This window comes from Gadus chalcogrammus, chromosome 23 (assembly GCF_026213295.1).
Source record: "Gadus chalcogrammus isolate NIFS_2021 chromosome 23, NIFS_Gcha_1.0, whole genome shotgun sequence".
NCBI lineage: Eukaryota > Metazoa > Chordata > Actinopteri > Gadiformes > Gadidae > Gadus > Gadus chalcogrammus.
This window is the reverse complement of record NC_079434.1, coordinates 9,992,378-10,015,590: the sequence shown is the minus strand read 5'-3', so window position 1 is coordinate 10,015,590 and position 23,213 is coordinate 9,992,378. Positions and strand designations below refer to the sequence as shown.

Genomic DNA, 23,213 nt, shown 5'->3' with positions numbered 1-23,213 from the left:
CAGTATCATACATGGGAATTAGTGGGAACAGCCCAAAAGTGCCTTGATGGCTTTTACAGCCCTGTGTTGGGAGAGGAGAGTGTCTGCAACATACGATGAAGAGGAAGCTGAAGGGAAGAGGAAGGAAGCGCTTTGCTTCTGCTAATTTTACTTTCATAGAGGAGTATGTTTTGTGCGTTAACAAGATTTACTGTACTTACTCTCACTGACAGCTCTTCGACACATGATTAAAAACTAGCAGTAATAACATTTCCTGATTATTTTATTGCGGTATCAGCGTTCACACACAAGGAATTGATTGTAGTGTATTGGTGCTAAAAAAAAAAGAATACAAAATAAGAAAAATGACGATGACATGAACAATTATATAAAATGTGAATATGGCATTAAAGTAAGATATAAATCTGAAAAATGATGAAAAAAAAGCACTTAAAATGTGTTTCTTTAAGCACTCACGATTTCAAACTTCTGTGTGACGTTCCCCTGAACGTCCAACAGGAACACCTTCCCGAAGTGAGTCCCGAGAGCCAAGAACTGGAACAAACCGGTCACACGTTAATCACCAACATGTTATTGGAGGAAAAAACCCTTGCTGACGAATAGCAGGAGTTAAATAAATAAGTGACTGAAGACATTTAAAAAAAAATAGTTTTTAAGGCAGGGGGAAGGTGAAGGAGGAGGGGGGGGGGGCCAGGGGAGGCAGGATTGGGGGCTCGAGGGCGTAGGCTGTGAAATTACAGGGAGGGAGGGAGGGGGGGGGGACCGTTTATTAAGGCAGGCAGTGTGAAATGGTATTTCCTCCCTCATATTAAAAGGATTAAACATAATAAATGCAATGTAAATCTGGGCTCCTCTCGGGCTGGCCCTGAGCTTGCTGCTAACCAGATGTTACCTCCGCTAAACAGCAACTGGTTTGTGTGTGTGTGTGTGTGTGTGTGTGTGTGTGTGTGTGTGTGTGTGTGTGTGTGTGTGTGTGTGTGTGTGTGTGTGTGTGTGTGTGTGTGTGTGTGTGTGTGTGTGTGTGTCACAAATGCAGGTTCACTGGGACAGAAACATTATAGAATGGGGGTCTTTCAGCGTTAGATTAAGTGTGTGCTCTTGCACCAAAACTCACCGGCTCACGCAAACAGCCCCCCCCCCCCCCCTCTCCACCCCCCCACCCCCAAATCTCCCAGGCCGCGCTCCCAGGCCGTGCGTGCGCGTGGGGCACGTGCACGTGAGCCCCTCAGGCTCCAGTGCGTTCTATAATGAAATGCTTATATTTACAGGCACAGCTGAGCGTGTCAGACAGGCCTACTGCTTGCCTTCCCCCCAAATAAAATCAGCCCAAATAAATAAATAAAAGGCCAGCCGGGGCAGCGGCCGCCTCTCTTAAAGGGATTCATCCACACGGAATTGTTCAAATGAAATTCCAATTCAGCCACTTAAAATGTGGGGAAACAGACTATTATGGGCTGGTTGCACTTGGTGCTGGTGAGGGTGGGGTGGGGGGGTTGTTGCTAAGGGCGACGACAGCTTGCTCGGGTTAGATGGAGGAAGATACAAACGTGGGCGCTCGCTGGAACGCGGCACGGGCACGGGTCACGGTTCACAGCCAGGGCAGTCAGATTGGAAACCATAGCAACAGGAGATCAGATAAAACGCACAATAAAGACATGGAAATCAACAGGGCCTCCTGAACATCAGGTGTTGATACACTAGGTGGGAGATATGTCGTCCGTGCCACCCCCACTGCAACATGTTTAAACCATCTAGTCAAAACACGTCCCCATTGGAAAACATTCACATTCAACAGAAAAGAGAGAATAAGATGAAAAAGAAAGAAAGAAAGAAAGAAAGAAAGAAAGAAAGAAAGAAAGAAAGAAAGAAAGAAGCGAAGAGCAGCAGGGGAGGAGGTGAGAGGAGAGGCTGGTTACCAGTCGCAGGAGGAGAGGTGATAAGGAGAGGATATAAGGAGAGCAGGAGGAGGTGAGAGGAGAGGAGAGGAGGGAGAACAGGAGAAAAGGAGGAGGTGAGAGGAGAGGAGAGGAGAGGAGGGAGAACAGGAGGAGGTGAGAGGAGAGGAGAGGAGAGGAGGGAGAACAGGAGAAAAGGAGGAGGTGAGAGGAGAGGCTAGTTCTGGGGTGCAGGAGGAGAGGAGGGAAAAGGTGTGAGGAGAGTAACTTGTTGTTAGTGTCCAACATGTTAACAATGTCAGGCGATGTTCTAGGTGACACCCTGAGCCCTACAGCTACATATGACCCCATGTCTCTATCTCTCCTATTGTGCTTTTAACCAACTCTTCGCTGTAAGAGAGATATGATCATATTTCCCCAGCACATCATTTTACTAAACTGCTGTATTTGTATATTCTTAAAAAAAGTATTATATATATATTATTTCACTGTTGTTATTCCAGCGTTTTCATGGGAGTCACCTTTGTGAAATATTGAAATGATGGACCCAGGGAAATAGAGCTTCATTCTGCAATATTACACAGATGGAATAAATAGTTAAACTACGATTACACGGGAGAACATCAATGTAATACCTCTATCAACATATGGAATGACATCAACGTCATACCATAATCCCACATGAAACTTCACTGTGGAACCCATCGCGGCGGTACCTTGTCGTGGACGGTCATGCAGCTGGCCGCATCTTTCTGAAGAATCTCTGTCACGCCATTGGACAGTCGCTCGTACTTCAGCTTGGGCTCCTCCTCGCTCTCTTCCTCCTGCGAGACACAGTCACCATAAATGGACCGTGATGTAGAGACCATAGACCACTATGTGAAGACACCATAGACCAAAATGTACAGACCACAGACAGGCATCTGGACCATAGACCTCCATGTGGAGGCCCCATATTCCACCATGTTGAGACTGAAGACCCACAGGACCATCGTGTAAAGACCATACACCACCATGTAGAGACCATACACCACCATGTAAAGACCAAACACCACCATGTAGAGACCATATACCACCATGTAGAGACCATACAACACCATGTAGAGACCATACACCACCATGTAAAGACCATACACCACAATGTAGAGACCATATACCACCATGTAGACCATATACCACCATGTAGAGACCATATACCACCATGTAGAGACCATATACCACCATGTAGAGACCATATACCACCATGTAGAGAGACCAAAGACAACCATGTGGAGACACCATAAACCACCATGTACAGATCATGGCATCTGGACCACAGACCACCACATGGAGAATGCATAGACAAATACGCACTGGAGACCCTATAGACCATGTGAGGAGACCATAGACCAGCATGTAAGAGCACATTATTGTTACAATTATTCAAGGTCTGAGAGATTCCAGCCAATATTCCAGCCAATATTATATGTACTTCAGTACAGAGCCATCGCCTGCAGCAGAAATCCAGCATCGGTCACACTCAGCGATGTGTGGACATAGCCGAGCGCGTTTTCATATCCACATTTGACCAAAGAGAATTAGCGTGAATATGTCTACTCTAAAATCCTTCTGCTAAAATCTAAAAACAAGGCGTATAACTTATCGTAAGTTCAGACTTTCCAGGGCGCACCCACATTTGCGGCCAGTCACAGCCTGAATTTGAATCCGAACCCAGTTTTAAACCGATCCTACACAGTCTGTGGAGCCTGGGGGGTCGCACGCCGCCGCGACACATCGTATGCATTAAGGCGCCGATGGGTTGGAGGGTGAGAAGGGGTAGCGTGGAAAAAATGCTATTTCCAAAAACAATCTGTCTCCGCTCGTCCGCCCCATATCCCGGCTATTCCCCGTATTCTGCTTGTGAGATCTCTGATGCGAGCGCATTTGTCACGGGTCTCAAAGGCGCATCAAACAAACACAGCAAGCAGCAACCCTAAAAAGAAGCCATTGTTAAACTCATACCCCAAGTTGCCCTTTGTTTGTGTCTTTACAGAGTTCCACTAAGTTGCCTTTAAATTAGCTTTGCACCTAACTAACTAATACTAACAAAATGCCAAAAACATGATCACATGAAAACCAACATGGATTTTACCTACAAAAAGATTAAATTCAAGATACAAGATGGGAAAAACAAAATTCTGTGCATGGGGCTGATTTAATTTAGAACAGCAGATGTGAATGATGTTTTTAGCCTGGCCTACCTGTAGCCGAAGAGGTTACAGTGACCTCTGAACTCAAAGCTAAAATCTCAAAAGTAGGATAGGTTGTGGCAAATCCTGAAAGCTGCAATATGACCTGATAGACACATAGCTGTTTGCTAATAACTAATAAGGTTGAATAAGTCGCTAATTGAATTGCAAAAGCTCTTTCTAATTATTTAAAAAGGTTCTGCCAAATGGGAGACTTGTAATCGAGTACATAGAAACAATTAGGTAAACAGCTTACAGCCTGACTGTTGCCCATTAGTAGAACAACAATCTGCAAGACATCAGTCACATGTAGTTTACTATGAATGGCAGATGCCTCCAAGTCTAATATGTCCACCTACGTTCTCACTCTAAAGAGACTCTCACCAACTTAATAACTATAACACACCTAGATGATGGAAGTATAAACCAGCGCTGTGATAAAAGGCTGTGGTACTTCAAATCATTGTTAAGTGAGGTGTTCTTAGAATGATCAGTATCATTACCGAATTAGTAGTATTCTCACCTCAGAATCATCTGTGAACTCCTCGCTGGACTTCCTCTCCTATAATATTTCAAGAATGAACATGAAATAGTTCAATCAGTTAAAGTTGTCATTGTCAATTGTAATGAGCAGTTTCCAGGCAAATAGTTACTATGATTAGTTTTTCAATTGAAATCGAAATGAATATCTACTTTCAGATATGAACAAATTACACTCTTACTCATTAGTTAACATACTGGTACTCATTAATGATCAATAGTTAATGTTTATCAATACTATTATTCTAAGGATGGATGTTTGTTTATACTGGTCAGCTAACGCTAGCAACATGCTTACCTGATCCTCCACTTCCGCCATCGTTATACACCTCTTTTAGCAACAGACGATATAATACGTATTCAATAAGTCGAGACGAATCGCATCTTACTAGTATTTTAGCAATTGCATGCCAAATTTTATGAAAGTACAGGTGTAGTTATCTCTCTGCAGTTCTTTGTTGACAGGTCCTGGTAGCAGGAGCAGCCCTGTCATGAGGAATGTCATGTGACTAGACCCATCGTGGTGCGTTATGGGTAATGGAGTTTCTCCCTCGCTCGATCACGTTTGGCAGTTGGTGGCATAGACAAAGATGTCTATGGTTGGTGGTGGTCGAGCTGAGAGATTCTTGTATCATGTTTTCCTCGTCTACCGGTATTTACGTAATTCGTTTTATCCGTTCAATTAAACATATTAATAGTTTGTCAAAGTTATCCAACGGTGTTGCTATGAAGGTAGGCTACTGCAGCTAATCTAACACCAAGTATTTCTAGTTTTTAAGGTATATCAGTTGAGCCCTCGTGGTCGACTTGTGAAATTATAACAAAATCTAACAACAATTAAACAAAAACGAGCATAACCAATAATTCTATATTAAGCAGACGTAAGCCCAGGGGCGTTGCTAGACCTAGAGTTTTACTGGGGCAAAGGCCCCCAACTGCCAACATTTTTTTTTTTACGTGTGCACAATATGAAATAGATGGATACAGAAGGGTATGTACAAGCTTCAAAATCATTGTCACTGTCATATTGTAGGCTATATTAAAGCACTGGTAAAGGTAAAGACGCAAAGATGGATTCATGAGTACCGTACAATTATATTTATTTAAACACATACACATCTCAAAGATTTACAAATAAGGTAACTGACAAATAAACAAAAAGTCTCTTTATGACCTTCACCTCTTTATCAGGAGAAGTCTACACATCTATATTTATTTAGAAGCTGTGTGGAAACAGCATAATTTTGCCAGAACGACATGTACTAAAAAGGCAAGAAACAAGGTTTAAAACTAATAGAATTTCTGACTTAAGGTGAGGTGGCTCATTGCCACCAATCAACCTGGAAAATGTTATAGAACCATCAAAGCTCTTAAATTAAACTAAATAAGGCCATACACTACTGCATAGAGCCTTTTTTAATGATTATTTTTTCACTATTAAGCTGTATCGCCGCGCCTTCATGGTGGCAAAGCGGTCAATAACGTGGCTTTGACTCACTTTGCATAGTTGCTCCTTTTCAATGGACAAAAGAGAAAGTTGGTGAAGCCTTCCTTGCCCCATGGTTGACCTAAGCCAGGTGTGGAGCCTTCTCGACACACTGAAAGATCGCTCACAACTACAATTGTTTACAGGAATTGTGAGTGCAATGATCTGAATTATCTGTGTCAGTGTTGGGAACATTGTTGGATCCATATATGTTAAAAACACCCTGTATATCCATAATTTCCTTTTTTGTGTTAAGGAAGTTTTTGTCCACTAAAACTTCCTCAAGTTTTGAAGACAGACAATTTTTCATTCATTATTCATTTTCCGCGTGTGTGCGTGCACGCATGGTGTGTGTGTGTGTGTGTGTGTGTGTGTGTGTGTGTGTGTGTGTGTGTGTGTGTGTGTGTGTGTGTGTGTGTGTGTGTGTGTGTGTGTGTGTGTGTGTGTGTGTGTGTGTGTGTGTGCTATAAAACTACAGGCTACAGACGCTCAGTATTGAAAAACTGGTGCTAATTATGTGGGCAACATTCTTTAACAGCAATCAAGTTGTCATTGTTTGTGTCAAACAAGTTGTGAATTTGTTGTAACGTTAAAAAAGGAGATGACTTACTCTGGGCTGTTTCCAGCTCCCGTGGTTTCCAACGAAACATGATCAACAAAAAAACAAGGAATTGAAAGCTACTTACAATATGCCTAGGTTACATTAATTTCCCCTGATGGCAGCAATGTTCCACTTTCAGCTGGAATTCACGGTAGGCCTACATCAAAACCACGTGTCTTCTTTAGATTTCAGTTCCCTTTATTTATTCACACAGTTCAGCAGCGGCATTTATTCAGAATCAGAGCCCAAATTAAAGCTGCATTACCCAGCAGAAAAATAGATGCACTATAAATGGTTTTGTAGGCCTATAGCAGTCACGAACATGAGCATAGTTGTGGAAATGCTGGTGTTAGAAAACAAAGTTGACGGGAATTAAAGTGCTGCAAATCTAGCATTAAAGGTTAATTTAAGAAGCTTCTCACCAGTCATTTGTCGCCTGGTCGCAGTGTCGAGTTTTTTTTAAAGTAGTTCACTAGTCGTAGCGTGCAAATAAATTGCAGTGTCAGAATTCTGAGAATTTTGTCAGCATTCAGATTTCTCAGAATTCTCTTACACTGCAAATTAAAGCGCTACTACTAGCAAACTAGTTTCAGCGTGACTGGAGAGAACTTCCTTAAATTAACCTTTAATGCTAGATTTGCATCAACGCTATTGTGTGAATTAGTATGGTTCTCTTTCATGGAAGCCGGAAGTGGGAGATTCCTTATTTTTTTTACCATTATTGTTTTATTAACAAATTTCTCCTACAGGGGATTGATAAAGTTCTATCTAGACTATTGAACAGAAAGAAACACTTGGTCATACTTTACACACTTTACCACTGAAACATTCAGAAGAGTCACGTGGACGAATCCGTAAATAACTGATTTTTTTCATTGGTTGTTGCGTTAAATCTTACCCAGATACAATAGGGCTATTTTCTGATTGGCTTTTATGTAGCCCCTTTCGTTTTTTGATTGGTTGGTAAGAGGCAGGCTCGACTGAAGACTCCCGAGGCAGCAGGAGATGTACTTGATGAATCCTGTCGATTCCATAGCGAGTGCGGCGCTTCTGCAGATTAATTTAATAATGATCAATGGAATTTTACTGGGGCACTGGAGACTTTTACTGGGGCACGTGCCCCAGTAAAAAGGGGCTGACGACGCCTCTGCGTAAGCCTATATAACTGGACATGACATTATTATTATTTCTTGCCAATTGTCGGTCACACTGACCTACAATAGGCAAGAAATTGGGAATTGTAGGTCAAACAGCCTTTTTAAAACTAACATGGTGCATTAAAACAGCATTTATTAAAGACGTGGACATTTTACAACTCTTTAAATTATACATTGAAGGGAAAATGCTCAATTGGGATTCACTTTAATTCACTCACGGCGGGTTGTGATGCAAACAAACAAAAGACATGGACACTCTATAATTATATATTATTCTGCTAATCTGTGATTTTAATTTTAGGTCTCCATCAAGCAAAGGACTCACGACTCATTGAGAAGCACGTGATTTAATCAGATGGCTGCACACGGTTGCCGGATCCAACCCCTCTGAAACTAAAGGTATGCTTTGCCTTTTCTATAATGAGATCGCGTCACTCCCGAGATTCTACTGCGTCCGCATCAACGGGGAATAATAATATATTTTTTGTTCTTTACAATCTGCTTAGCAATGATTTATTGATCGCAGCTTCCACCTTCCTCGCCGATCCTTTTTGGGAAATCAGATTTTCACACCTTTCATGAGTGTGTATGTGGCACAGTTCCCCAGGGAGAGTGGGCGGGGGAGGGATGGAGAGGTTGGTGGGGAAGGGATGGTGTGAGGAGGTGGGGGGGGGGGTACTGACTTTGAGAAGAACCACAAGATGCCTTGGTGAATCACAGTGGCTTTTCTCTGTCTAATGGCCAATGTTTTTTTCTCTCTGTCCCTCCCTCTCCCTTCTCATTCTCTCTCCCTCCCTCTCTCTTGCTATCTATTGCTCACTCTCGCTCTCTCTCTTCACTTCTCTCTCTCCTTCTCATTCTCTCTCTTACTGTCTAGCTCTCTCGCCATCTCTACATCTCGCTCTCTCCCTCTTTCTCTCTCCCTCTCTCTCAGCTACCCATTTCTTTTTTTTTCTCGCTCTGCCCCTTTCACCCCCCCCCCCTTTCTCCTTCTCTCACGCTCCCCCCGCTCTCTCAACCCCCCCCCCCCCCTCCCCCTTCTCTTACATTATTTATCAATATAAACAGTGTCAATCCTTCAACTCAAGATGCCTTCCCTCTCTCTCTCTCTCTCTCTCTCTCCCTCTCTCTCTCTCTCTCTCTCTCTCTCTCTCTCTCTCTCTCTCTCTCTCTCTCTCTCTCTCTCTCTCTCTCTCTTTCTCGCCCTCAAAGCCTTTAAAAGTGAGATGATCAGTCCGGTCTCGTACCCTCACTCCCAAAAAGAGCAGGAAAAAAGCATTTCACGGGGGGCAAAAAATAAAATATTATAAAAAAATCAAAAATGAAATCAACAAGCAGGCATTACCTCCTCCTGAAAGCTTTGATGCTCCTGAATGTCATCCCTGTGTGGATCACACACACACACACAAACACACCCACACACACACACGCAAACACACACACACACACACACACACACACACACACACACACACACACACACACACACACACACACACACACACACACACACACACACACACACACACACACACACACACACACACACACACCCACCCACACTCACGAACACCCACATGCACAAGCAGACACACGCACAAACACGCTCTCACACGCAAATACACATTCACTCAATGCCCGTACACACACACATACCCATGCACATCACATCACAGACCTGATCAGATGTACCGGGGCCCCGTACTTTACAGGCTTCAAAGAGTCCCGTCCCCCCCCCGCATCTGGACCCTGCTGACATGCTGCCTCATGATATCAATGAGGAGTAGAGTCAAAACAGAAACACAGATAATAACCAATAAATACCAAAAATATGAGGAGCCTTTGAATTCAGAAAACTTATGAAGGTTTTAATGAAGCCCTAAAGGAGGCTATTCTGTGTAATCATATATCATATTATTATTTTAATATTGATATTAGAGTGAATTAATTAGTTTTTATTAGATACGATTTTTGGAAGCTTAGTTGTAAATGATGAAGGTAAATTGGTACTTACCTAGAGCTGGGACGTTGCAGAAGAGAAACAGTACGTTATATTTCCCTAAGGGGGCGACAAATTCCCATCTTCGACCCAAGTATCTTCGCGCTCTGTAGAGAATAAAGGCAAATAAAGCGCAGGGATGTTCATTCTCCTCCTCTTCATTACAGCCTATTATCCACCTATAACACAGCAAACTGAAGGTATTTCATCTTATTATAGGTTAATTTCAGAAACATGGAAATGATATTATAATTTATTTGATATTATTTTCATTATATTTTACATAATTATACTTCTATTCAACTTTTGAAATAAGGAACGAATAAAAAAAAAAAATCGAGTTCTAATAGAGTTAGAATTATTTAAAACATTAATAAAATATCTGCTTTTGCATATTGAGATTTAGTGTCTGCTGGAGTCAATTGTTTCACATTTTTATAGACAAATCATATATGATATTAAATATATGTTTAATGCAATAACAATCTTTTTCATTAGAAACATTTTAAAATGTTCAGTTCAAACATGAATTAATTAATTAATTAGTAAACAATGATATGAGGTATGTCCATATGTAACAATATTTGAGTAGTAATTGATTACTGCAGTTCACTGAGATATTTTTTTAATCTGCAAAATATATTTATTTTGTGAGATATGTATGTCCATGTAGGATTATCATGTTATTAGTATTATTACATAAAAAGTATAACCGTGATATAAAGTACATTTTTTATTCAAAACCAGCCAGGAAAGTCATATATATACTTGAACCAGAATCTATGGACTTGTAATTATGATTATGCTTCATGAATAGCGTTTACTTGTATAGACAAGCATGTTGGCTACCAGCATGTTGGCTACTAGCTTAAGGGCTGCTAGTGTGTTGGCTACTAGTCGAATGGAAATTATTTTCTACTAGCTTGGATGCTATTAGCCTGGCTACTATTAGGTTGGCTACTAGTGTAATATTACTAGTGTGTTGGCTACTTGCATGATGGCGGCTAGCCTAATGGTTACTAGCGTGTTGGCTAATGAGTGCTTGAGCGTCTGGTGACCTGCGGCCCTTCATGTGTGGCCCTGGGGAGCCGCAGAGGACAGAGCCGAGTGCTTTTCCCTGTTTCTGCCAGCTCCTTCGCTATCCCAAAGTCTACTCTCCTCCGACACTCCTGGGCACCAGTTCCCTCTTACACACACACTCGCAGCAAAAACAACGCGACATGCATCAGTCACCTTAACATGTAGTTGTGGCAATTCAAGCAACAAATATTTTACAAAATAATTAAACAACATAATGAGCTGGTTGAAATAATAATAAAAACAAGCCAAACTGTAACTACACATGCATATACCTGAGATTAAACCCCCAGTCACAGTATGTCTTGTTTTTCTGGGTTCTAAAGCAGCCAGAGCAGCTCATTAACATAGCGTCCCTGGCCCGGTGTGGCGCAGCGCGGCCTGGGGTGGTGTGACATAGGTCCACGGGTCACAAGGCTCCCTGGGCCAAGAGAACATTACACCTCCTGTGATCTCATTCATCCCTGGTCTGGTTCTAGTTTGAGCTCTGAGTCGCGTTCATTTTATGATTCAACACAGAGAGAGGGACCCACACAGGTGGATAGAGAGATTGAGACAGAAGTGAAGGAGAGATGGAAGGATGTCGGTGAAGGAGAGAGAAGGAGAGGTAGAGAGAGGTTGAGGGGAAGGAGAAGAAAATGAGGGGTAGAAAGAGGGAGGGCTGAAAGAGAGACAGTGAGGGGCAGAGAAGGTGAGGTGAAGGTGAGAAAAGGTGAGTCGTAGAGAACGTGAGGTGGAGAAGAGAGAGTGAGGGGTTGAGATAGAGCAAGGTGAAGGAGAAAGAGAGAGGGTGAGGTGAAGGAGAGAGAGGGAAGGGGCACAGAAAAGGTTAGTTGAAGGAAAGAGAGAGAGAGGGAGAGAGAGAGAGTGAGGGGCACAGATATGGTGAGGTGAAGGAGAGAGAGCGAGGAGTAGAGAGAGGCTGAGTTGAAGGAGAGCAAGAGAGAGAGGGTGAGGTGGAGGAGAGAGAGAGTGAGGAGTACAGAGAGGCTATGTTGAAGGAGTGTGTGAGAGAGAGAGAGGGTGAGGTAAAGGAGAGAGAGAGAGTGTGAGGAGTAGAAAGTGGGTGAGGTGATGGACAGATCCTGCTGTCTTTAGCTGTCACTGTTTTCTTTGTTCTTTCATTTGAGTATTTCAGGGCAAGGGTTTCTATTTTCTGTCTTTTTAAACCCCTTCTCACACACACAAACATACACACACATGCACACAAACACAAACAGCTTTCATCGCTATAGGGCGTTGCACATGCTCACATGCCCCTGGTGAAAATTTCATCCACAGGATAAAATAAAAACTGTGAAAATTTCCGCACCGCCTACGCGGGCCCGTGCTGCCGGCTCCTCTGAGCCATTCAAACAGTCAACAGACTGTGAAGAATAAATAATAAAGAACTATTGATTATTTTGATGACTGCAAGATTCAATTAGGTATTAATTTTGCCCTCCAGTGGACCTATCAAGCTGCTCAAAAGAGGCGGGCAGGGGAGAAGGGGGCAGGCCCCACTCAGACCCACGGTGTCGGGGCTCAGACTGTTTGGGGGAGGGAGGGGGGGGGTGTTTACTTGGCTGCAGAGGAGGTGCATTGATGTGCACTGTCCCATATTTAAGTCCCTCACCTCCCCCTCCCGCCCACCCGCCCTGGGGCCGGAGGACAGCATTGTTACCGGGGACACGAGTATCGAACGGCCCGCCCACAGCTCTTAACGTCAGCCTCAACTATTTCTATTGATTAACATTTCCATAGATTATCATGTGTCATATCAGAGTGGGCCGCGCTACTCTGACACGCACATTAAAGAGCCCCCCTCAGGGTAGGAACACACACGCACGGCACACACTGGGCTGGATGCAGGGGTCACCCTGCTTCTCTCTGGGTGTTGGTCCCAGAGATGGAGGCAGCCCACATATTTGTGCCACACCTGTTTCATAAATAAGGAAATGGGGAAGGTTGACACAGTCCTCCTGACCTCCTGTGGTCCTCCACGGCTCGCTCTCTTCACCCGAGGGGTGGAGGAGGGGGTGGGGGGTGTTTGCCAGCACACACACACACACACACACACACCGATGGGGGGTGTGTGTGTGTGTGTGTGTGTGTTTGTGTGTGTGTGTGTTTGGTGTGTGTGTGTTTGGTGTGTGTGCGTGTGTGTGTGTGTGTGTGCGTGTGTGGGAGGGGGGGGTCAACGCTGTCGCAGGGACTCTCCGGTCAGGAGACACAAGGAGGAAGAGACACGAGAAAGTGAGAGAGAATATAGAAGAGCGAGAGAGAGAGAGAGAGAGAGAGAGAGAGAGAGAGAGAGAGAGAGAGAGAGAGAGAGAGAGAGAGAGAGAGAGGGAGAGTGACATTAGGAGAAAGAGGGGGAGAGGGAGCGTGACATTAGGGGAGAGAGAGAGTATGGAGGGGGACATTGGGAGAAAGAGGGAGAGCGACATTAGGGGAGAGGGGGAGAGAGGAGGGGGGAGAGAGGAGGGGGGCGTAGGGCAGGAGGAGGGAGGAGGAGCTGACGTCTAGCAGTGTCTTGGGAAGCCTCCTCCGTCTGCCTCCTCCAGTGGCTGCTGAGACTCATGGGGCAGGAGAACACACTGCTTCCTCTCGTCCTGCCTGCTACTTCCTGTACCTGGGACTATAGCTTCCGTCCTGCTGAACACACGCTTTTATTTTCTAAACTACTCTCAAGCTTTGGGTTTTCTGGAGTGCAGTGTTGGTAAGCTAAGAGCTTAAGGAATGTTCTATTTGTGTTTTTTATGCAGATTGTGTCTGCAGTGTGTGTGTAAAGTAAGAGGATCTATATGCTGTATATATTTTGTATAGATTGACCAGAGGAGCGATGATTGGCACTTTTGTTTTATTTAGCATATTTGTTTATTCATTTTTTTCCTTCTTTATTTTTCAGCTGTAAATATTATATATATAAATCTTTGAGTTATGTTTTCATTTTTTATTGAGCCTCACTTTAAACATTCATATCACTAATCAATTGACAAATGATTATTTTTCACTATATTTGTAATTTATTGGAAATTGTTTGATGCATGTTATATCTTGGAAGTGGCCCTTTTGTCTAAAGAAATGTATACTTTGATTGATAATTGTGCTCACAAATATAAATGTTTTCCTTATAATTTTTTATTTTATTCTAACAATAATAATTATAATAGTATTAATAACAACATCAATAATAATAATAACACAATGCAATATATTTTCATTGTTATTATTATGTCATTCATTATGTTAATTCCAAAAAGTTTAAATCGTACTTTAATCACATGCATACTGTTATTGTTGATAATCTATTATTATTATTGTTATTATTATTCATAATAATTATGGATAATTATATTATTATTATAATTAGGGAATACACTGGTGTGGTTAATAGCCTATAATGTTATAATTATGATTATTCGTATTCATTATATCATTAAATGTATAATGATTATTGTAATACTAATTATTAATATCATAAATGTATTGTAATAATCAGCATTATTATAATAATTACGTGGTCATGGTCATGAGTTTATAGATTATTGTTAATCGAGCAGTGACATGGTTTAAGGGCATTTAGATGAGTTTGACTCGTTAATAGCCAATAGCCTGTTCCTAATATTATGAATGTTATTATTATGGAGAAGAGGCATGGTATAGGAGCATGTGGAGGTGTGTATGTGGGGAGGGCTGTTCTTTGGCAGCGCTGTGCGATCTGTAACACACTCACTCCAGCAGCAGCAGCAGCAGCCCTCTGATGAAGGAGCCCAGCGGGAGAGATACAGAGCGAGGGAGTGAGACAGAGAGGGAGAGGGAGAGAGTGGCAGCGGTCGAGCGAAGCAGAGCGAAAGGGAGAGCGGGTCGGAGCGCGAGAGTTGCATCCAGATGTGGGTCTGACCGGACTGCGTGTCGCGTGTGTGTTCTCTCCCAGCAGCCTCCCCTCCTGGATCTGATGCTTACAGGGCAGCTGAGCCAGCCCCTGGCCTCCCTGCGAGGCTCGGGGGAGCCCCACAGCCCCGACACACAGGACCTGATGGACAAGCCCTTGCTCCTCTCCTCCTCCCCAGCCCTCCTCGAGGAGCACAGCCCCGGAGCGCTCTACGGTGAGTCCAGCCTCTCTCTCTCTCTCCTCTCCTCTTGTCTCTAGCCCCGGGGGGGCGCGCAAGCTTCACTCTCACACTCTCTCTCTCTGCTGTGAGAGGGAAAAGCGAGCGAAGTGGGGAGCAGGTGTCACTGGTGTCACCACGATGCCATCAGAGCACATCAAACTAAGTTGCGCTGGTGCGTGATTGGCTGAGGCAGCGGGACTGCTTCTCTGATGGCATTAGGGGGGGGGAGACGGTGGGGTTGGGGTCGTGCCGACACAGTTCGGGAAGTCCTGCTGCCTTGCTGTTTGTTTTTATTTCTCCTCTCCTTTGTATTTGATGTTTTTTCCAATTCAAGAGATGAATCGGTTGCGTTTATTGTTTTTATGACGCTTTGCGATGCAAAACCTTAAAAAATTATAGTATTCACAATGTGACTAAAACATTTCATACAGAGCCTACCAAAGCGCTTTTGAGAGGTTATGATCAACGGAAACAATTGTTTAAGGATGATAGCAGAGCTTGAACAAGTCTCTTCCCTTTAGATTTATTGAAGTTGCATCAACAACCTGGACTTCTTTTTCACTATATCCAAGTCCGCCCATGTGCTTGCGTACTAAATGTTCTTGGTTTTCTCCTGCTTCAACAATACCCAAATGATTATAAAGAGTCCCTTAGTAAACGTATGTTTACCACTAGTCGAGTTTCCATTAATATACTACAGTGAGCCTGATTAATGGTGCATCTGTTGTCGTTGTGATATTGTGATCATCCTGGCTCCTTGTTAATGTGTGGTGTTGTTTAACGAGACCTGGCTCATTATCCTCATCATATTAACGACCTCTTCGCAGTCACTTACTGTGATCCCATAATGCACTGCATCAATTACCTCCACTTCATTTTTTAACTGCACTTGAATAGCCTCGAGATGAAATGAAGAGGTGCTTTATCTTTTAGTCAAAATATGTTTTCTACAAGAGGTGAGATGTTATTGGTGTATTTCAACACACTTTCTGTTGTGTTTTGTATATTGTTTTGCATAAATGCAATCACATTGTACTTTAAATAATAATTTCCTTCGATCATCTTTATTAAAATTATCAAGACAAATTTCTATGATCCGGAAGAGTAACACACTTTATTCTATATATTTATTTTAATGAATTAATTCACATACATTATAATTTCAATTTCAACATATTTTTGGTCAAATAATCTCTCGACTCTGCTTATAGAGTACATTTTGTAGGGCAGATCTAGATGCTGTGGATACATTTCGTTGTAGTAGATGGAAGATGAGCTCCTTATTATCACAAACTAACCCTAACATTAATAATCACTCAATTACTCAATAATTCTAGCAATAATAACAATAAATGTGTGCTTGCATGGATACATCTGTGTATGTGTGTGTGTGTGTGTGTGTGTGTGTGTGTGTGTGTGTGTGTGTGTGTGTGTGTGTGTGTGTGTGTGTGTGTGTGTGTGTCTGTGTGTCTCTGTGTGTGTGTGTGTGTGTGTGTGTGTGTGTGTGTGTGACGTGTGTGTGTGTGTGTGTGTGTGTGTGTGTGTGTGTGTGTGTGTGTGTGTGTGTCTGTGTGTGTGTGTGTGTGCGTGTGTGTGTGTGTGTGTGTGTGTGTGTGTGTGTGTGTGTGTGTGAGAGACGCTGTGAATCATGCTAAAGTTATCTTCCTGCCCAAAGCATGATCACGTGACGTCATACATTGTCTCCTTGATGTATAAGTAAGAGGACTAGAGGAGTGATGGAGGAGGGATGGAGGAGGGGTGGAGGGAGGGGTGGAGGAGGGATGGAGGAGGGATGGAGGGAGGGGTGGAGGAGGGGTGGAGGAGGGGTGGAGGGAGGGGTGGAGGGGATGAATGAGGGGTGGAGGAGGGGTGGAGGGAGGGGTGGAAAGGGATGAATGAGGGGTGGAGGAGGGGTGGAGGAGGGGTGGAGGAGGGATGAATGAGGGGTGGAGGAGGGATGGAGGGAGGGGTGGAGGAGGGATGAATGAGGGGTGGAGGAGGGATGGAGGGAGGGGTGGAGGAGGGATGAATGAGGGGTGGAGGAGGGATGCTGTATCTTCTGCGTTATCTGGAGGCTCCTCTGAAGTAGGCGTGCTTGATGCTTCTCCCTCTACCCATTTTCGTCAATTAACATCAAGCCTCTCTCTTAATCTGTTTCTCTTTCTCTTTATCTGTACCCATTTCTCACTCTTTGTCCTCTCTGTCAACGAGTGTTTTCAATTGATTTCTCCTAATTCTCTATCTTATTTCTCATCTTTTGCAACTCTTTTTGTAATTTGCACACACACACACACACACACACACACACACACACACACACACACACACACACACACGCACACACACACACACGCACATGTATTATTATGTATTATAACTGTTAATAACAATTACTATGAATACAATGATTATTATTTAATAGGGTTTGTGTAGTAGAGAGCAACAACTCATCAATGAACACATCAAGGAAAACTGTGTTAAATGTGTGTTGTGTTGCAAAATTTGACTTGTGGAATGTCCCTTCCTATTGGTCGGTCCGAGTTGTGTGTCCCCCTGCTGTGCTCGCTTCGCTCCAGAGGACCCCTCCATCGCCGCGGGGACCGAGGGCAGGGGGGTGAGGGGGGGGGGGGGGTCACCCATGGGGTCAGTGTGTGTGTGGTGGAGAGAGAGTGAGAGAATTTTACAGGCAGGAGTTTAGAGCCTATTGTCTTCATCACTTATCTAGACTCCCTTCTGTTATTTAGTAAAGACCCGATTATTTTTATTCGACCCGAATCCCGATACATTCTTATTTATTTTGAGAATAATTTTTTTTGTATTAGTTCAAACTAAAAAAAATCAGATTTATTAAATACATTTCCTTCTCTGGACCAAATGTAGGTTTGTCTCAGAACAGTCAAGATTGTGTTTGGATTGAAATATGTTATCAAAATCATGGCGTTTTAAACACATGGTAGTTTTAGATCCACTGTGGTTGTTGGGATGAGTCTTTAACTGGTTATAACAGCATTGGAAGAACAGTGCAGGCAAAGGCATCAACATCATCTATTAGATAAAGTGTACATGGTGTTCCTCTCCCCTGTGGGCTTTTATTGTGAAAGGCGAGACTCAGGAGCAGTTCAGGAGCACTTTGCTTATCTTGGGAAAATGTTTTTGTGACAAGCTGCGATCATAACAAGTTGTTATTCTAGGACGTTCTATGAGCTATGCAGAGAAACAACGAAAACATTTCATAATTTCATTTTTTAGCCAATAAAATGATGTGTGAACGCAAATAAAATAAATAAAGCGTGTATAAAAGGACCAATCAAGCATCAATATAGTTAACATCACATCTGTCTAACTCTTTATCAATTAAAAGACAGCTTCAGACACACACACACACACACACACACACACACACACAAGTACGCAATGCAGGTACAGAAAGAGATATGCAGGCCTTCTCACATAGCTGTACAATTGCAATGCATACATGAAACAAAATATAATGATATGTTATTAATGTTATTCTTTTTTAATGAAATAACATTTTGAATGCAAACAATGAAAGCCAATTACTTTGATGCAGAATAAACAACTTCCAAAAGCTAGCGTTATATACAAAGAAGCAGTAAGTAAAAAGCAAAAGCTTTTCGCACAATATTTTGGATAACGTTGTTACCCATAAAATGTTTTACCGCCACATGCGATGAGCTGCACATGTCGAGACATTTCATCATTGCCATGCACACTACGCACCCCACACACACACACACACACACACACACACACACACACACACACACACACACACACACACACACACACACACACACACACACACACACACACACACACACTGCGGGGACGTTGACATGTCCACAGGGAGACGTCCCCAAGACAAAACAACCGTAATGTTAGTCCACATCACTTTCTCCCTCTCTCTCTATCCCTCCCTCTCCCCCACTCCTTCTCTCTCCCCCTCTCCCCCCTCTCTGCCCACCTCCTGTTTCCAGCGGGGTGAGCGGGCTTGTTGTCCTACTAAAAGCTTGCCTGTGCAGACAAGTCTTCCACTCCAGCTAACAGGGGGCTACGCCGTGCCCCTCCACCGCTCCCTGCCCACTCCTATTTATTCCAAGGAGAAGTGGACATTAGGTGGAGAAAGCGCCGGTTACCAAGGGGGCCAGCCATTTTAGATGTGTACAGTTTTCCTGTCTTCTCCTCCTCCCACTCTCCCACCGCCAACGGAAATCTCCCGCTCCCAGACGCCAACAGACAAGATAATAAGACACTCGCCTGCACAATTCCATATTATATTCAGCATTCAAAAGCTCATCTGTTGTCAGTTTGCATTTGCTCTCTCGTGGATGTGACGCTTCTATCATCAGGCTGTCAGAGGGAGCCGCTCCCGGAGAGACGGGAGCCCTCATTTTGTACACTTACTGTCTTCTTCAAATGGTCTGCACTTACACGGCTCCTGCCAAAATGGTGGAAGATGTTTTCCACAAAGGTCACCCCCAGACCCTCTCCCCAAAAAGAGAATAAAATGAATGTTGGATTGATTCTCGGCACCGCGGGCGGGGTCACAGGCAAAGCGGGCCATTCTGCCGGTAGAAACCTGAGCGCTTTCTTCACTTTTCAGCGCTCAAATCATGTTGGAATTGTTTACAAGGAACTAATTACTTGTCGCATTAAAAGTAGTCAACAGAATATACTAGAAATTAGTAATTAGTCGTATCAGTCTAACGTTTTGACATTACCTCGCTGTTAAACTCGGTGTCTCCAAACTCATTCAAAACAACTTCCCTTTAAACTTTCCTTTGTCATCCCAAGTTGTCGTGACTCCCTTCATATCTCTTTCATTCTCTCTCTCTCTCATCCCCCATCCATGGATAGATGTATGCACACACACACACACACACACACACACACACACACACACACACACACACACACACACACACACACACACACACACACACACACACACACACACACACACACACACCCACACACCCACACACACACACACACACACACAGCCCCCCGGAGGTCTTGTCATTATGCGTGTGTAATGAGCTTAGCGTGCACGCTGTATGATGGAACAGAATGCCTGGCCATGCAAAGCGGTCGTTAATGCTGTGCACGGGGTTAAGTCACAGAGCGGCGCCGGATAGGGCATGCTGGGTAAATAAGACTAGATAAAGAGGACCTGAGTGGCAGCCACCCCCCTCCAGGAGCCAGATCTCATTATGGGCTTTTCACATGTGTCCTGCCGCTGGGAAAGAGGCTTAATGCGTCCCTATAAAGCAGGTGTAATGCACTCAGTAATGCGTCCACGCGGGCCCCCATCGTCCCACCGCAGGGCCCGCCGCCCAGCGCAGCAGCCGGCCCCCAGACAGCCGCGCTCCTTTTAAATCGGCCAATCACAGCCCCCTGTTTCGCCCGAGACAGCTTCCATTCAGCGGCATTAAGCAGAACTCTGAACACTCTGTGGCCACACAGGAATCAAACATGGTTGGGTCAGGGTGCGTATCAATCACAAACAGACGGGCCGGTCCACAAGCGGCGGACAGGCCGCGATGCACGAAACAACGATGTGTAGCGCAGCTTCCAACACACACCGACGCACGTCCCTGTTTTGTTCAGTATTATTTGGATGAAATCGAGATTGTATCAAGAAGTTGTAAGACTCCGGCGGTAGGCGTAGGGTGACGCTGTGAACCGGAACAGGGCGGTAATATGAACATCAATATCTACTTGTTTTCATTACGCCTCCATCACCTGGTCCTGTTTTAAGTTTGGGGACCGTCTCCCAGCCCCCCCCCCCCATAAGAAAGAGACGAGGACGAGAGCGGCGGCAGCCCGCTGCCGTCTGGCGCGGCCTCACTGAGCAATATCAAGACAGCTTTCATGTCCGCCAGAGGAGAGAGCGACGGCGGGAAAGAGCAGGCGGCCACATCTGCCCCGCCACGCCCGCCACGCTCGCTACAGCGGCGGTAATTGAAGGCGCGGGAAGGGTCGTAGGTTTTTTCTTCTTCTTTTCTTTTCATCGGGAGTTGAAATTACAATCTTGTCTTTGACTTGTGTGGCGCAGACCCCCGGGCCCCCTCTCGGCGGGGGCCCCCCCTCTACGGGGCCCCCCTGCGTCTCCCAGCAGACTGTATTATTTATCAGCAGCGCTCTTTGAGCAATGACCAGGACTAATGCTTCACCTTCTGTCCTTCAGCCGCCACACGCTTCCCTTTGAAACCCCAGACCCGGCCGGGGGGGGGGGGGGGGGGGGGGGCAGCTGGGGGTATGGGTCTGTTTGTGTGTGTGTGTGTGTGTGTGTGTGTGTGTGTGTGTGTGTGTGTGTGTGTGTGTGTGTGTGTGTGTGTGTGTGTGTGTGTGTGTGTGTGTGTGTGTGTGTGGAGAGTCATGTTATCTCAAAGTTATTATGTTTTTTTCTACCTTGATATCTGGCGGTTGTGGAAAAACACTGTGATGCGTTCTGTCTCTGAAATGGAGTCGCTGGCTTCAAAGAAATGCTGTGTGCTTGTGTTTGAGTGTGTGTCTGCGTGTGTACGTTAGCCTCTATGAGTGCAGATGAGCTTCAGAATACACCTTGCAAAATTAAACTACAGCGCGTTTCATTTCAAAACCTGCTGCGTAAAACCGGCCACGGTTTATCCCGTTAACATTTTCCACATTCAACATTTCCCGAATGAATATAAATGAACTAGACATGCAGTGTCCTTATAACCTCGTATCAGGTGCCTAGGTTGGGCCACTGCAGCAGAACACTGCTCTCTGGTTTCTGGTTCTGAGGTCCAAACAATAAATCAAAAAGCGTTTTGTAGCGGTGGTCGCGGCGGTGGAGTTGGACGTAGCGGTGCTGTAGAGGTGACGGCGGGGTGGTCTGAAGGGTGCTGTGTAGGACAGGGGTGTAGGGGTGCATGCTGGTGTAAAGTGGGCCATGGGCAGCATTAAAGACAGATCCCCCCGGGGGCTCAGCTTGATGTGTCAGCCGTGACATGTGGTCGTCTGACCCCCCCTCGACCAACACACACACACACACACACACCCACACACACATACACACACACACACACACACGCACACACACACACACACACACACACACACACACACACACACACACACACACACACACACACACACACACACACACACACACACACACACACACAGACTAACGCGCTCACACGTTACACTCATTGTTCGGATAGATGCTTCGCAGGCTGTGGGTCCTTCTCCATAGAAGACTTTTAATGTGAAAGGACTTTCTGTTGTTCTTTGTCACGAAGAGCACTTTGGACTCCACAATGTCAACTCCGCTGCTTTTTATTTCACCCTTGGAATGAAATACCACATAAAAGGTACTGTTTTCATCTGAAACAATTAAATCTGGTAGCGATGCTGTTCCCTTTGTTTGAAATCAAATCACATCAGCCGTGCATTGAAGACACACTGGGGCGAAAATGGGGCGGTCGGGGGCAAGGTCCTCCTTCAGGTCCTCCTGCAGGACAGGGACGCAGGGCTGCGGGCCAGAATCCTATTTACTGCTAACTATGATTTAAGTGATCTGAGGGGAGGAGCCCTCTAAAAGGCTTACTGCTCTCTGAAGTCTAACAGGATGAGGAGTCCTCGGAACCCTTCTCCTCCTCTCCCACAGGAGGACATAATCAGGTTGACATTGGTCTGGGGAGGAGGAGGAGGAGGTCCGAGGAGGTGGTAGAGGGAGGGAGGTGGAGGGGTAGGAGGAGGAGTAGGAGGAGTAGGAGGAGGAGGAGAGAGGGGGAGGAGGATGGCTCCCAAGATGAGCTTTAAGTGATGAGTTGTGATGCTTTTACTCTCTCTCTTGCTGTCTTCCTTATTTTTTCTTTGTTCTTTTCATTTCACCCTCTCCCATAACTTTTTTCTCTCTCCTTGTCTCTTCATCATGCCTCCTCTCCTTCTTGACCTTTGAAGCAGACACTGCCTCTTCCCACCAAATCACCCTGCTCCTCTCCTCTCCCCTTGTGCTCCCTCCTTTTCTTATCCTCACTCTTCGCTCTCCTCTCTTCTCCCTCTTTCTCTCTCTCTCTAATTCATTCTCCATCTTTCCTCTCTTTTCTCTCCCTAAGTTCCATCCCATCTTCACCTCCA

At 44.6% G+C, this 23,213-nt stretch overlaps 2 protein-coding genes across 2 annotated transcripts in view; one reads left to right on the top strand and one right to left on the bottom strand.

Annotated features, from left to right (window-relative positions):
* vps41 (VPS41 subunit of HOPS complex) overlaps nt 1-5,185 on the bottom strand; it is a 33,173-nt gene extending 27,988 nt beyond the window's left edge. The window contains exons 1-4 of the mRNA XM_056584721.1: nt 4,962-5,185; nt 4,647-4,685; nt 2,612-2,719; nt 457-534 (exon numbers count right to left, since the gene is read on the bottom strand). Of these exons, the coding sequence (XP_056440696.1) occupies nt 457-534; nt 2,612-2,719; nt 4,647-4,685; nt 4,962-4,982 (246 nt within the window). The 5' untranslated portion in view covers nt 4,983-5,185. The remainder of the gene's footprint in view (nt 1-456; nt 535-2,611; nt 2,720-4,646; nt 4,686-4,961) is intronic.
* A 9,738-nt stretch (nt 5,186-14,923) lies between these two features.
* The window catches only part of pou6f2 (POU class 6 homeobox 2), a 31,800-nt gene continuing 23,510 nt past the window's right edge, over nt 14,924-23,213 (top strand). Inside the window, exons 1-2 of the mRNA XM_056584816.1 lie at nt 14,924-15,074; nt 17,657-17,694. Of these exons, the coding sequence (XP_056440791.1) occupies nt 14,924-15,074; nt 17,657-17,694 (189 nt within the window). The remainder of the gene's footprint in view (nt 15,075-17,656; nt 17,695-23,213) is intronic.